Genomic DNA, 14,806 nt, shown 5'->3' on the forward strand with positions numbered 1-14,806 from the left:
TCTGATGAAAACAAAAATTCAATCTTTCTTCACAGAAACATGTGGCTATTACTTCTCTGGAAACTCGAAAAGATACAAAATTTATCCTTTCTCTTTGTTCTAAGTACGAGCATCAATGGAGTGGCCATGGTCGGCCATCGCTGCTTCTTCTTCTAGTTGCTTCTCTGCGTCTCCCAACTCTTGCCTTTCTGTTATTAAACGAACGAATTCGAGCTTTGCTAACAGATATCTATCGAACTCTTCGGCTAGATCATTGCGACACAGCAGATTCGACTCGAAGCATAATCTCGTTTTGATCTCTAAACGTCGAATTAATGGAGATTCCGTTGTTCGGAGAAGCACCACAAGCAATAAAAGCACGGAGGAGGAGACTGAACCACCTTCGTCTTCGTCTGTAGATTGCGTCGGAATGGGATCAGACGTGGAATGCGTCTATAATAACGGAGAAGATGAGGAGGATCGGAGCTCCGGAATCTTGAGCGGCGGAGAAGGATCGTTCCTTGAATGGACGGTTCTGATTTCACCCTTCTTTTTCTGGGGAACGGCGATGGTAGCGATGAAGGAAGTGTTGCCTATTACTGGTCCTTTCTTCGTGGCTGCGTTTCGGTTAATTCCGGCTGGTTTGTTGCTTGTCGCGTTTGCAGTTTACAAAGGGAGGCCTTTACCTAAAGGACTCAATGCTTGGTTCTCTATTGCTCTCTTTGCTCTTGTGGACGCCACTTGTTTCCAGGTCTGCTTTACTTTATTACTTACCTCAACTCTTTAAGAGTTAAAGTTGATAGATTCTTGTCTGAACGATGATGTTGGTTCAGGGATTTCTTGCTCAAGGGTTACAGAGAACTTCTGCTGGTTTAGGAAGTGTAAGTTGTATATATTGCAAAGCCTGAGAAAGTAATAGGGAAATGCTTTTGGGTTGCTAATCTGTTGCGCTGCAGGTTATAATTGATTCTCAGCCACTGACTGTAGCTGTGTTAGCATCTTTCTTGTTTGGTGAGTCCATTGGAATAGTGAGAGCTGGAGGTTTGCTTCTCGGCGTTGCTGGACTTTTGCTTCTTGAGGTAAGAGATCTACTTATCTATATAAAAAGAAGTCCGAGCTAGTAGCTCACTAGTGTTCTTACAACTTGTGGATATGTTTGATTCAATACAGGTTCCATCAGTTACTTCAGATGGTACTAACTTTTCCCTGTGGGGAAGTGGAGAGTGGTGGATGCTTCTTGCAGCTCAGAGCATGGCTATTGGCACTGTGATGGTTCGATGGGTCTCTAAATACTCTGATCCAATTATGGCTACCGGTTGGGTAATGATACTTGATCCTCGGCCCTTTTAAACTTACTTGTCCTCATTTATGTTCAATGGTTGTGTCTTAGAGTTCTTAGAAGAACTTAACCAAACTAACATGTTTCAAAACTTATCTGCAGCATATGGTTATTGGTGGCCTTCCTCTTTTGGCGGTTTCCGTTATAAACCATGACCCAGTTTTTAGCGGCAGTCTTCAAGATTTATCCACAAACGATGTCATAGCACTTCTTTACACATCCATATTTGGCAGCGCAGTTAGCTACGGTGTTTACTTCTACAGCGCTACTAAAGGTTCTATATCACTGCCCTTTCTCAAGAGACTCTCGCTGCTTTTGGGTTTGAGATCTCTGATGATTTTAATGATCTCTTATTTTCTTTGCAGGAAGCCTAACTAAACTCAGCTCACTCACCTTCTTGACACCAATGTTTGCCTCAATCTTTGGGTAAGATCCAAAATCAGCAAACGATACATCCATGATTCTGATCACATGTTTCTGTAGTCATATAGTTCATATTCTGATATGTTCAGGTATCTGTACCTTGATGAGACTTTCTCCTCACTGCAACTAGTCGGAGCAGCAGTTACTTTGGTTGCTATATACTTGGTGAACTTTCCGGAAGGGAACGACTGAGACAATCTCTCAGTTCGTACTGCTTTACAAACTTGTTATGAAGTTGAAAGAAGTATCATTATGTTCAATATACGTTGTATATAATAATAAAGTGAATCATCTTAGTTTAGAGTTAACCAAAAGTCAAGTTTCAATGTTTTATAATCACATAACAAATAAAGTTGCACAATTCGATACAACAGAAGCAGATTCTCTTACTTCCTTCACAATATTTACAATCAGAGATGTGAGCAGTTTTGGTTTAAGTGGCTTTTCTTACGAGGTTTCAACACATCAACATTATCACAACACAAACGAATAAACTTGAAATTTCATAGTCTAAAAATCTGATGACTACCACCAGATAATGTCTAAATTGCCCCAGATAATATCAGTATCAGAGAAAGATCACTTGGCATGAGGAAGAGAGTCTTGGAATAGCTATGAGTTCCTTTAAGATGACAGATTCTTTTTTCTTTCTGTAATCCCTCACGCTCAGAGTCAGTTTCTTGAGGATTGGTGAGTTCTCAAGAAAGTAACTCACTAGTTTCATCTCCATCTCATCCCCTTTCAATGGCCTTTCTATCTTAACATACTCGAGAGATGATAGGACACACCGAGGTCCAGGAATCATATTGATTCTCCCCTCGTCCAAAGAATGACTAAAATCCTGCAAGAACAACACAACCGAGTGTTCAATATATGATACCTTTAACCATTTGCATTTTAACAAAGGAGGAGGTTGATGCTTTCAATTAAAATAAATCCTAACCAAGACAAGAGATTTCAGATTTGGGCAACTCTCAAGAAAGTTTGGCAACATTTCCCAACTGTCGTGGGTGGAATCCACACGCAAGGAAGACAGGTTACAGAATAAGGGCAGTGGTTCACATCTAGAGTAGTCATAGATGACCTGTAATAAGAAAAAGGAATTAGGAAAAACTTTTAGGATAAAGTTAGGGCAATAGCAAGTTCAACACAGCCAGGTTACCTCAAGAGTCCTGGATGAGATGATCATATCTTTGACGAGATAGGTGCTACCAAGAAAGTTACGAATCATATTTCTCTTTGGTAGATCACCTGGATCAAAATTCCTTCCATAATTCAAGCTAAACACAAAATCGAGATCCACCTCAACAAGGGAACCGGAATTTTTAATTATGAAACTTTCAGTTTGCAAATCCTGTAGCTTCAGAAACTTAAGCCTAGGAGCATCAATTACAACTGATGTATCTACCAAAAAATCATCGTCCTTGCTCTGATAATGACTGAAGCTCAACAGAGACTGAGAACAGACTCGTAAAACTAGTAGTTGATCGTATTCGTGGGCATTTCTATCAATGATCAAGGTTTCAAGAGCTGTGCAGCCTGAGATGAGCGTTTCCATAGCCAAATCTTCGAGGAATTTGACAAAACTTAGCTTGAGAACTCTGAGAGAAGGTAAAGAAACAAACTCGGGACTGGACATGGTTACGCGAAAGAGCTGTAAGGATACCAAAGTCTGACAAGTGTAAATGGCTGGAGGTATCTGAGGCTCATCACTCTCATATGCATCTTCGCTATAGTCAATATATTTAACTTTCAGGTCGAGGACAGTGTTCATCCACCGCCAGATAAGAGCATTATCAGGCTCACGATCCCCAGGACCAAGGCAGTTAAACCTAAAACTTTCCAAGTTGGACTCACTGTGAAGACCTAGAAATCTATCGACAAAACTCACGCAATTTTCCATGCTGCTTTCCGTATCACAGCCTTGTTCACGGAAATCCCCACCATCCAAGTCCAATCCAGGTACGCATTTCCAGAGATTTCTCCATCTTCTAGATAAAACACTAGTCCTAACGACATCCTTAGTGGTAAGTTTCAAGAGTACCTCACATAGCAATGAATCTGGCAAATCGCTTATCAAATCACCCTCACTTGTTCTTCCACCTCTCGATCCTTTGGCAGTGACACGAACACGCTTCCTTCTAGCTCCATCCATGTGATGTGCGACGCAAAGCAAAAATACCCGAATCGATTTTATCGCGAAGTGGGAACTAACACGACAGAGAGAGTAGTAAGAGTAGGTCAAATTAATGGAACGAAATTTTTCAAAATGAGGGCTTCCGAAGAATTTGGGCGAGAGAGAGAGAGAGACCCGGTTCGTTTTTTTTATCCGATTCGAATTTGGACGCCATAATCGCAATTGTTTATCAGGTAGTTGGGCTTATAATGGGCTTATATAATGTTAAAAGGAATGATTTTCTGTCTTGCATATTTGGGGCTTATATTGTTAAAGAAAAGACACAGAAGAACCCAATTATAAGCCCAAATTTTGTAAAACAGAAGAAAACAAGTGGTTCTGTTCATAAACAAGATTCAAAAAATCAAAACCATCACAAAAGTAACAGACTTCACATATGTCTTCAAAGAGAACTATTTTCTACTAATTGCCAAAGACTATGAGGATCTGCGAATGAAAACTTGGAATGGTAAGGAGTTTCCTGAGGAAAGCAGATTCTTCTTTTCCTCTGAAATTACCCAAGCGCAGTGTGAGTTTCTTGAGGATTGGTGACTTCTCTAGAAAGTAACTCATTAGTTTCATTTCTGTTGCCTCCTCTGCCATTGGCTTTCCTATGTCAACAAACTCCAGAGATGGTAGGTTACAATACGGTCCAGGCAAAATACTAACTGGCTACTCTCCTGGAGTTTTACTAAATCCCTGCAAGTAGGTACAAAACAAGTCGAGTATGTGATACTTTTCAGTATTTGCATTGATAAGAAAGTTAAGTTTATGGTATCAGTAATTAATTTTTAACCAATGAGTGAGATTTTAGATTCGGGCAGCTCTCCAGAAAGAATGGCAACAGTTCCCACCTTGTGGGGAAGTGGAGAGTGGTGGATGCTTCTTGGAGCTCAGAGCATGGCTATTGGCACTGGTGATGGTTCGATGGGTCTCAGAATACTCGGATCCAATTATGGCTACCGGTTAATAATACTCGATCCTCGGCCTTTTCAAACCTTACTTGTCCTCATTTCTGTTCAGTGGCTTGTCTCTGAGAGTTCTTACAATAACTAAACCACAAATGATGTCATAGCACTTCTTTACACATCCATATTTGGCAGCGCAGTTAGCTACGGTGTTTACTTCTACAGCGCTACTAAAGGTTCTATATCACTGCCCTTTCTCGAGAGACTTTCGCTGCTTCGGGTTTGAGATCTCTGATCATTTAATGATGTCTTATTTTTTTGCAGGAAGCCTAACTAAACTCAGCTCACTCACCTTCTTGACGCCAATGTTGAAGATCGACTCAGACACGTATCCAAGTATGCTGAATAGGAAGTATCAGCTTACTCAGATCGATTGAGACACGTTTTTAGTTCGTACTGCTTTTTAAAACTTGTTATGAAGATGAATAGGAAGTATCCAAATATCATTATGTTCAATACACATTCTATATAATAAAGTGAACTACATAGTTCCATTGTTAACCAAATATCAATCAAAATACAAATGTTTTATAATCACATAACAAATAAAGTTGCACAATTCGATACAGCAGAAGCAGATTATTTTACTTCCTCCACAACATTTACAATCAGTAATAAAACAATACTCCCAAACAGAGCCAGTATGGTAATACAGGTGTGAGCAGTTTTGGATTAAGTGGTCATCATATCATCCGGTTTCGCTTCCATCTCTAACTTATCAGCCACATCAGCAACAAGTCTCTCGACAGGCACCTTACTCACATCCCATCGCATGCCAATATCTGAAATCAAGCGACTAGCACAGTACATGCCATAGCCAGCGACAGCCAGACCACCAAAACCTGCAACAAACCTGAGTGGTGAAGAAAGAAGAACACTTCCAGCTGCAACAATCGAAGCAGCTTGACCGCTCCTTCCCACGTCGGTGTTCGCCACAAGCAAACCAGTTTTGCAATAGATGGCAAAGTCTTCACAGTTGTTCTTGAAAACATTGTACACACCAAAACCATTTCGCAAGAGAAAATTAGCACGGTAAATGGCTTCTTCTGGAGGATCTGAAGGTGCTATTGTGCAGACGCCACCTCGAGGCTTGGCAAGAAAAATAGCAGGGGAGACACCATACTCAAATACATAGAGATCACCTCCAGCAAGGAAACAATCAAGGCAAGAAGAGATAACACCGCCAATATTGGGTCTCTCTCCGCAATTAGGACAAGGGTTGGCTCCATGATTATGGGATGAACTAACGAGCTTGTCTAAGAAAGTCCCAGTTCCAGTCTCTTGACCATCCCCACGAGTGAAATGGTTGACTTGTCCATCACCAACATAGATTCCTGCAAAATCAACTAATCACATTGTCAAATTCAAGCATTTTAAATCAAACCTACATAATAACTCCTACAATGAGAATATACAACGATCAAGGATCAGGTAACAGGGAACAGCTAATAAAATCACAATCTATTGATTTGGATCAAAACGAAAGAATCACAAATAAGCTCTTCCCCAAATTCGAAATTTCCGCAAAATCTCAATCAAATAATCAAAATTGAGAGACAAGTACAATTGGAAAGTGAATCATCTCGCGTCAACAATGAATGTGGAATGTAAATGGTATCAAGAGTGAGATCGAACCGTGATGAGCGTAAACATAGGCCTGACGCCATGAATATATGTGATCGCCTGGTTTCACTTCGTCTCTGGGGATTTTATTGGAGAGAAATCCCATCTTCTCGCCGACGAACGGAGAACCACAAGTTATAAATTACCCCCTCCGTCTCCGTCTCCGTCTCTGCCTCCGTCAGAGAGAGAAAGATCTGATATTGCTTAGTGTGTAAGGGTTTCTCATCTTCCTTAGGATAAAATCTTCAAACTTTTCTTAAAGTTCCATAAAGGAAGAAGAATGAGTCTATCTCCTTCGGAAACGACACCGTTGCGTAATTGGGCCTACAATATGAGTCTTCATTAAATAAAAGCCCAATTTAAAGTCCAAACTCTTCACCTCTACTTATTAAGCCTTCTAAACCAAAATCTTTAGTCTGAGACCGGAAGAGAGAGAGTATAGCAATGGAAGTCTCAAATCAGAACAGGAAACGGAAAGCAATCGACGCCGGACATGGCCCCCCGCCGCCGGCGTATCGAGGCTCTGATAGTTACGAAGGAAGCGGTGTAGATCTTTCTCTCCTTGAAGCACTTGAGAAGTCATCGCACAATGCAGTTGAAGCGCTTGATCTTAAAACCCTAAAAAAGCTAGTACTCTCCTTCGAGCGGCGTCTTAGGGATAACATAGCTGCTCGTCTCAAGTACGTTGATAATCCAGAAAAGTTCGCTGACTCTGAGGTTGACCTACACGACGAGCTTCAGAAGCTCAAGGTTCTCGCTGGAGCTCCGGAGCTTTACCCGGACCTCGTCGCTTCCAATACGGTTCCTTCGATTGTAAATCTCCTCTCCCATGAAAACTCCGATATCGCCAACGATGTTGTTCAGCTTCTTCAGGATCTGACCGACGAAGATGCGTTAGAGGATAACGATGACCAGGCGCGTGTGTTAGTCGATGCGCTGGTTGAAAACAACGTGCTCGAGCTCTTGGTTCAGAATATGAATCGTTTGACTGAGGCAGACCCAGACGAAGCCACGGCTATATACGCAACGTTGACGGTGATTGAGAATTTGGTGGAAGTGAAGCCGTCTGTAGCTGAATTGGTTTGTGAACGGACGAAGCTGTTACGGTGGCTTCTGACGAAGATTAAGGTGAGGGAATTCGAAGGAATCAAGCAGTACGCGTCTGAGATTCTTGCGATTCTGCTTCAAAACAGTACGGTGAATCAGAAACGGTTAGGTCAGATGAATGGTGTAGACGCTGTGCTTGAAGGTGTGGCCATGTATAAGTCCAAGGATCCTAAAACTCCTGATGAGGAAGAGATGTTAGAGAATCTATTTGATTGTTTGTGTTGTCTCTTGATGCCATTAGAGAACAAGGAGAGGTTTGTGAATGCTGAAGGTGTTGAGCTGATGATTATTATCATGAAGCAGAAGAAGTATGCTTACGGGTCTGCAATTCGAGCTCTTGACTTCGCCATGACCAATTATCCACCGGCATGTGAGAGGTTTGTGGATGTTATGGGACTGAAAACAGCCTTTGCTGCTTTCATGGGTAAGGCAAGTTTTTCAATCCCATTTCTTCTTACTAGTGGCTTATTGTGTATTGAATTCTGTATCTTAGTAATGTGAAAGAGGTGATTCTGAGGCATACTTGCATATTGATTTAGTTCAGTTCTTTGAATGTTTTAGATTCCACTAAACAAGAGTATCAAAAGGGAGCGGTATAAGGAGGAGCTAGAGGAGCGGGTTATTTCACTGATTGCGTCATTATTTGGTAAGAAGGGAACGTAATATGTTCATGTAAAAAAGTAACAGTGTTTTCCTTGCATGTACTTGATGTTAACTCTTTGGTTTTCTTGGCTTCTGACTGTATTTTTCAGCTGGGATTCTAAGGGGTTCTAGGAGAGATCGTTTGTTAAGTAAATTTGTGGAGAGTGAATTTGAGAAGATTGACCGGCTCATGGAACTGTATATGAGGTAATATATAACTGCTCTGTTTCTCTTCAATAATATTCCATTTTAAGCATTCGATGAGAAAGCCAAGGCTTCTTCTTTGTAGTGGTGAAGGCTATGGTGAAATGCAGCTACCTAAAAGTTGTGTTTCCTCTCTCATTATTGTTTTCACTTGGCAGATACTCTGATAGGGTTAAGTCAGAGGCGGAGAGGTTAGACCAGCTTGAGCTTGATGACCTTGAGGTAATTTTCACTTTATCATTTTCATAAATTTGATGTTTTCATTCTGAGCTTGAATCTGTTGATGAAATGATTTCACTGTTTTTGACTTATCAGTTGGATGAAGATGAGAAATATAATCGGAAGCTAGAATCAGGCCTCTACAGTCTTCAGGTTCGACTAAGTTTAATCATATCCAGTTTCATGTCCGTTTGGGAAATGGCAAAAGTGCCTCATATGTGTACATATGCTACATTAGACACTTATACAGTCCTCCTACACTTGCTTTTATCTTCTTTTTCTAGTTGTTATTAATCTTGAGTAACTTTTTTTCTGAAATTGCAGCTTATTGCTGTTATTCTGGGCCATATATGGTGTTCTGAGTAAGTCCCACCCTTAAAAGTACCACACCAAAAAGATACATTCCTGAGCTTTCGCTTCAGACTAACTAACTAATTTGTAATCAAAACTTGATGTAGGCATTCTGGAATGAGAGCGCGGATCGAACTGTTACTGAAGCAACAGAGGTTTAGTAAAACTGATGTCAAGCAGATTCTTCAGGTTCTCTTTCTCTTCCTTCGCCTAAAAATTAGTCTACACACCAATGAATTAGTGACTTGACTTGATATGGATTAAACATTTTGGTTTACCCATATGTTAACCTATGTGGTTGGTGCAATTGCTAACGTACACCCTTAACAGGAATATCACGACAACATTGGAGATCTTGATGGACCAGAGGAGAAGGAACGAGGACAGGCGAGAATTCAGTTGTTCATATCTGCAATGTGATAAGGAATAAAGAACTTTGGAAATATCGCCAATGACTTTGTATTAGATTCCAATATGGGGACTAGAGACTCTTTTTTTCATCTCAAGAGGCTTAAAGTCGAGCAAAAAAAATCAATATTGGTAACCAAGTTGATCACTGTTTGCAGTATTGTGACCTTTCGATTGATCTGTCTTACTTTACGTAAGATCATTTAGCTGGCAGATTTCTTTGATATCAGTGTTCAAATGTCAGACGCCACATGTATCGATGTACGTTAGAAAGTCTCTTTCGAGAAGCTTACCTAGATAATTTCTTTTAGTGGATAACAATGTACAGATAAGTGGACGTGCCGGAGTGGTTATCGGGCATGACTAGAAATCATGTGGGCTCTGCCCGCGCAGGTTCGAATCCTGCCGTTCACGTTTTTTTTTGTTTTTTTTCTAATTTGGTTTTAAATTGAATTTAATTTAATGTTCACATACGTGCGAGAATGAGACCACGTGTGCTCCACAAACGTCGCCGTTACCGGATCACTCCGGTCAGAGAGTTATTATCTCTCCCAAAATCCAAACGAAACCTCTTTCTCTCCAATCGTTCTTGCTGAAAAATGGCGAAGTCGAGAAGTGTCTTGATCTTGTGCGGTGACTACATGGAAGACTACGAGGTCATCTTCTTCCTCTGTTACATTCCTCCTTTGTTCTTATAATATATCAGTTTCAGCTAGTTACTGATGTATGTGGCTTCTTCTTCTCTTAGGTGATGGTCCCGTTCCAAGCTTTGCAAGCTTTCGGAGTCTCCGTCCACACCGTCTGCCCCGGTAAGAAAGCTGGTGACTCTTGCCCCACCGCCGTTCACGATTTCTGTGGCCACCAGGTTTTTCTCTCTCTCTCTCTCGATCTCCATGTGTAGCTAGCTGCTTGATCTGTTGATATACAATCCATTGAAACTAATTTTAGAAATGCTTCATCTCTATTGAGCTTCGAATTGGATGATAGAATTGTATTGTGTCAAGAATTCAAAGGAGAAACAATTTTCTAATGTATATTTTCTTAGAGGNCTTGAGAAGTCATCGCACAATGCAGTTGAAGCGCTTGATCTTAAAACCCTAAAAAAGCTAGTACTCTCCTTCGAGCGGCGTCTTAGGGATAACATAGCTGCTCGTCTCAAGTACGTTGATAATCCAGAAAAGTTCGCTGACTCTGAGGTTGACCTACACGACGAGCTTCAGAAGCTCAAGGTTCTCGCTGGAGCTCCGGAGCTTTACCCGGACCTCGTCGCTTCCAATACGGTTCCTTCGATTGTAAATCTCCTCTCCCATGAAAACTCCGATATCGCCAACGATGTTGTTCAGCTTCTTCAGGATCTGACCGACGAAGATGCGTTAGAGGATAACGATGACCAGGCGCGTGTGTTAGTCGATGCGCTGGTTGAAAACAACGTGCTCGAGCTCTTGGTTCAGAATATGAATCGTTTGACTGAGGCAGACCCAGACGAAGCCACGGCTATATACGCAACGTTGACGGTGATTGAGAATTTGGTGGAAGTGAAGCCGTCTGTAGCTGAATTGGTTTGTGAACGGACGAAGCTGTTACGGTGGCTTCTGACGAAGATTAAGGTGAGGGAATTCGAAGGAATCAAGCAGTACGCGTCTGAGATTCTTGCGATTCTGCTTCAAAACAGTACGGTGAATCAGAAACGGTTAGGTCAGATGAATGGTGTAGACGCTGTGCTTGAAGGTGTGGCCATGTATAAGTCCAAGGATCCTAAAACTCCTGATGAGGAAGAGATGTTAGAGAATCTATTTGATTGTTTGTGTTGTCTCTTGATGCCATTAGAGAACAAGGAGAGGTTTGTGAATGCTGAAGGTGTTGAGCTGATGATTATTATCATGAAGCAGAAGAAGTATGCTTACGGGTCTGCAATTCGAGCTCTTGACTTCGCCATGACCAATTATCCACCGGCATGTGAGAGGTTTGTGGATGTTATGGGACTGAAAACAGCCTTTGCTGCTTTCATGGGTAAGGCAAGTTTTTCAATCCCATTTCTTCTTACTAGTGGCTTATTGTGTATTGAATTCTGTATCTTAGTAATGTGAAAGAGGTGATTCTGAGGCATACTTGCATATTGATTTAGTTCAGTTCTTTGAATGTTTTAGATTCCACTAAACAAGAGTATCAAAAGGGAGCGGTATAAGGAGGAGCTAGAGGAGCGGGTTATTTCACTGATTGCGTCATTATTTGGTAAGAAGGGAACGTAATATGTTCATGTAAAAAAGTAACAGTGTTTTCCTTGCATGTACTTGATGTTAACTCTTTGGTTTTCTTGGCTTCTGACTGTATTTTTCAGCTGGGATTCTAAGGGGTTCTAGGAGAGATCGTTTGTTAAGTAAATTTGTGGAGAGTGAATTTGAGAAGATTGACCGGCTCATGGAACTGTATATGAGGTAATATATAACTGCTCTGTTTCTCTTCAATAATATTCCATTTTAAGCATTCGATGAGAAAGCCAAGGCTTCTTCTTTGTAGTGGTGAAGGCTATGGTGAAATGCAGCTACCTAAAAGTTGTGTTTCCTCTCTCATTATTGTTTTCACTTGGCAGATACTCTGATAGGGTTAAGTCAGAGGCGGAGAGGTTAGACCAGCTTGAGCTTGATGACCTTGAGGTAATTTTCACTTTATCATTTTCATAAATTTGATGTTTTCATTCTGAGCTTGAATCTGTTGATGAAATGATTTCACTGTTTTTGACTTATCAGTTGGATGAAGATGAGAAATATAATCGGAAGCTAGAATCAGGCCTCTACAGTCTTCAGGTTCGACTAAGTTTAATCATATCCAGTTTCATGTCCGTTTGGGAAATGGCAAAAGTGCCTCATATGTGTACATATNATCCACCGGCATGTGAGAGGTTTGTGGATGTTATGGGACTGAAAACAGCCTTTGCTGCTTTCATGGGTAAGGCAAGTTTTTCAATCCCATTTCTTCTTACTAGTGGCTTATTGTGTATTGAATTCTGTATCTTAGTAATGTGAAAGAGGTGATTCTGAGGCATACTTGCATATTGATTTAGTTCAGTTCTTTGAATGTTTTAGATTCCACTAAACAAGAGTATCAAAAGGGAGCGGTATAAGGAGGAGCTAGAGGAGCGGGTTATTTCACTGATTGCGTCATTATTTGGTAAGAAGGGAACGTAATATGTTCATGTAAAAAAGTAACAGTGTTTTCCTTGCATGTACTTGATGTTAACTCTTTGGTTTTCTTGGCTTCTGACTGTATTTTTCAGCTGGGATTCTAAGGGGTTCTAGGAGAGATCGTTTGTTAAGTAAATTTGTGGAGAGTGAATTTGAGAAGATTGACCGGCTCATGGAACTGTATATGAGGTAATATATAACTGCTCTGTTTCTCTTCAATAATATTCCATTTTAAGCATTCGATGAGAAAGCCAAGGCTTCTTCTTTGTAGTGGTGAAGGCTATGGTGAAATGCAGCTACCTAAAAGTTGTGTTTCCTCTCTCATTATTGTTTTCACTTGGCAGATACTCTGATAGGGTTAAGTCAGAGGCGGAGAGGTTAGACCAGCTTGAGCTTGATGACCTTGAGGTAATTTTCACTTTATCATTTTCATAAATTTGATGTTTTCATTCTGAGCTTGAATCTGTTGATGAAATGATTTCACTGTTTTTGACTTATCAGTTGGATGAAGATGAGAAATATAATCGGAAGCTAGAATCAGGCCTCTACAGTCTTCAGGTTCGACTAAGTTTAATCATATCCAGTTTCATGTCCGTTTGGGAAATGGCAAAAGTGCCTCATATGTGTACATATGCTACATTAGACACTTATACAGTCCTCCTACACTTGCTTTTATCTTCTTTTTCTAGTTGTTATTAATCTTGAGTAACTTTTTTTCTGAAATTGCAGCTTATTGCTGTTATTCTGGGCCATATATGGTGTTCTGAGTAAGTCCCACCCTTAAAAGTACCACACCAAAAAGATACATTCCTGAGCTTTCGCTTCAGACTAACTAACTAATTTGTAATCAAAACTTGATGTAGGCATTCTGGAATGAGAGCGCGGATCGAACTGTTACTGAAGCAACAGAGGTTTAGTAAAACTGATGTCAAGCAGATTCTTCAGGTTCTCTTTCTCTTCCTTCGCCTAAAAATTAGTCTACACACCAATGAATTAGTGACTTGACTTGATATGGATTAAACATTTTGGTTTACCCATATGTTAACCTATGTGGTTGGTGCAATTGCTAACGTACACCCTTAACAGGAATATCACGACAACATTGGAGATCTTGATGGACCAGAGGAGAAGGAACGAGGACAGGCGAGAATTCAGTTGTTCATATCTGCAATGTGATAAGGAATAAAGAACTTTGGAAATATCGCCAATGACTTTGTATTAGATTCCAATATGGGGACTAGAGACTCTTTTTTTCATCTCAAGAGGCTTAAAGTCGAGCAAAAAAAATCAATATTGGTAACCAAGTTGATCACTGTTTGCAGTATTGTGACCTTTCGATTGATCTGTCTTACTTTACGTAAGATCATTTAGCTGGCAGATTTCTTTGATATCAGTGTTCAAATGTCAGACGCCACATGTATCGATGTACGTTAGAAAGTCTCTTTCGAGAAGCTTACCTAGATAATTTCTTTTAGTGGATAACAATGTACAGATAAGTGGACGTGCCGGAGTGGTTATCGGGCATGACTAGAAATCATGTGGGCTCTGCCCGCGCAGGTTCGAATCCTGCCGTTCACGTTTTTTTTTGTTTTTTTTCTAATTTGGTTTTAAATTGAATTTAATTTAATGTTCACATACGTGCGAGAATGAGACCACGTGTGCTCCACAAACGTCGCCGTTACCGGATCACTCCGGTCAGAGAGTTATTATCTCTCCCAAAATCCAAACGAAACCTCTTTCTCTCCAATCGTTCTTGCTGAAAAATGGCGAAGTCGAGAAGTGTCTTGATCTTGTGCGGTGACTACATGGAAGACTACGAGGTCATCTTCTTCCTCTGTTACATTCCTCCTTTGTTCTTATAATATATCAGTTTCAGCTAGTTACTGATGTATGTGGCTTCTTCTTCTCTTAGGTGATGGTCCCGTTCCAAGCTTTGCAAGCTTTCGGAGTCTCCGTCCACACCGTCTGCCCCGGTAAGAAAGCTGGTGACTCTTGCCCCACCGCCGTTCACGATTTCTGTGGCCACCAGGTTTTTCTCTCTCTCTCTCTCGATCTCCATGTGTAGCTAGCTGCTTGATCTGTTGATATACAATCCATTGAAACTAATTTTAGAAATGCTTCATCTCTATTGAGCTTCGAATTGGATGATAGAATTGTATTGTGTCAAGAATTCAAAGGAGAAACA

General features: G+C 40.7%; 5 protein-coding genes and 2 non-coding genes across 8 annotated transcripts in view; 5 read left to right on the forward strand and 2 right to left on the reverse strand.

Moving 5' to 3' along the window:
• LOC104744349 (WAT1-related protein At3g02690, chloroplastic) lies at positions 17-2,117 on the forward strand. Its single transcript, XM_010465388.1, has 7 exons — positions 17-730; positions 813-860; positions 936-1,058; positions 1,150-1,299; positions 1,421-1,592; positions 1,684-1,744; positions 1,831-2,117. Exons 1-7 carry the CDS (start codon positions 116-118, stop codon positions 1,931-1,933), a joined length of 1,272 nt encoding a protein of 423 aa, XP_010463690.1. The 5' UTR covers positions 17-115; the 3' UTR covers positions 1,934-2,117.
• On the reverse strand, positions 2,054-4,054 carry LOC104744348 (F-box/LRR-repeat protein 13-like). Its single transcript, XM_010465387.2, has 3 exons — positions 2,904-4,054; positions 2,685-2,825; positions 2,054-2,582 (listed from the first exon to the last, which is right to left on the reverse strand). The coding sequence occupies exons 1-3, from the start codon at positions 3,894-3,896 to the stop codon at positions 2,310-2,312; spliced, it is 1,407 nt and encodes a 468-aa protein (XP_010463689.1). The 5' UTR covers positions 3,897-4,054; the 3' UTR covers positions 2,054-2,309.
• LOC104744350 lies at positions 5,355-6,755 on the reverse strand. The gene is made up of 2 exons (XM_010465389.2): positions 6,521-6,755; positions 5,355-6,219 (listed from the first exon to the last, which is right to left on the reverse strand). Exons 1-2 carry the CDS (start codon positions 6,612-6,614, stop codon positions 5,558-5,560), a joined length of 756 nt encoding a protein of 251 aa, XP_010463691.1. The 5' UTR covers positions 6,615-6,755; the 3' UTR covers positions 5,355-5,557.
• On the forward strand, positions 6,933-13,987 carry LOC104744351 (beta-catenin-like protein 1). 2 transcript variants are annotated; one of them, XM_010465392.1, is made up of 9 exons: positions 6,937-7,103; positions 10,514-11,454; positions 11,587-11,671; positions 11,778-11,874; positions 12,030-12,093; positions 12,187-12,243; positions 13,351-13,388; positions 13,485-13,566; positions 13,708-13,987. In XM_010465392.1, the coding sequence occupies exons 1-9, from the start codon at positions 6,953-6,955 to the stop codon at positions 13,795-13,797; spliced, it is 1,605 nt and encodes a 534-aa protein (XP_010463694.1). In that variant the 5' UTR covers positions 6,937-6,952; the 3' UTR covers positions 13,798-13,987. The 2 variants fall into 2 exon arrangements, with proteins under 2 accessions (XP_010463693.1, XP_010463694.1); XM_010465391.1 differs by lacking the exons at positions 10,514-11,454; positions 11,587-11,671; positions 11,778-11,874; ... (3 more) ...; positions 13,485-13,566; positions 13,708-13,987 and adding exons at positions 8,177-8,261; positions 8,368-8,464; positions 8,620-8,683; ... (2 more) ...; positions 9,139-9,220; positions 9,362-9,641 and having other exon boundaries at positions 6,933-8,044.
• Positions 9,772-9,853, forward strand: TRNAS-AGA. The gene has a single exon. It is a non-coding gene; the product is annotated as a tRNA-Ser (tRNA).
• TRNAS-AGA lies at positions 14,118-14,199 on the forward strand. Its single transcript has one exon. It is a non-coding gene; the product is annotated as a tRNA-Ser (tRNA).
• The window catches only part of LOC104744352 (protein DJ-1 homolog D), a gene marked incomplete in the record, with an annotated part of 3,776 nt that continues 3,248 nt past the window's right edge, over positions 14,279-14,806 (forward strand). The window contains 2 exon segments of the mRNA XM_010465393.2: positions 14,279-14,441; positions 14,534-14,650. Coding sequence (XP_010463695.1) covers positions 14,385-14,441; positions 14,534-14,650 — 174 coding nt within the window.

Source organism: Camelina sativa, chromosome 15 (genome assembly GCF_000633955.1).
Source record: "Camelina sativa cultivar DH55 chromosome 15, Cs, whole genome shotgun sequence".
In the NCBI taxonomy this organism is placed as follows: domain Eukaryota; kingdom Viridiplantae; phylum Streptophyta; class Magnoliopsida; order Brassicales; family Brassicaceae; genus Camelina; species Camelina sativa.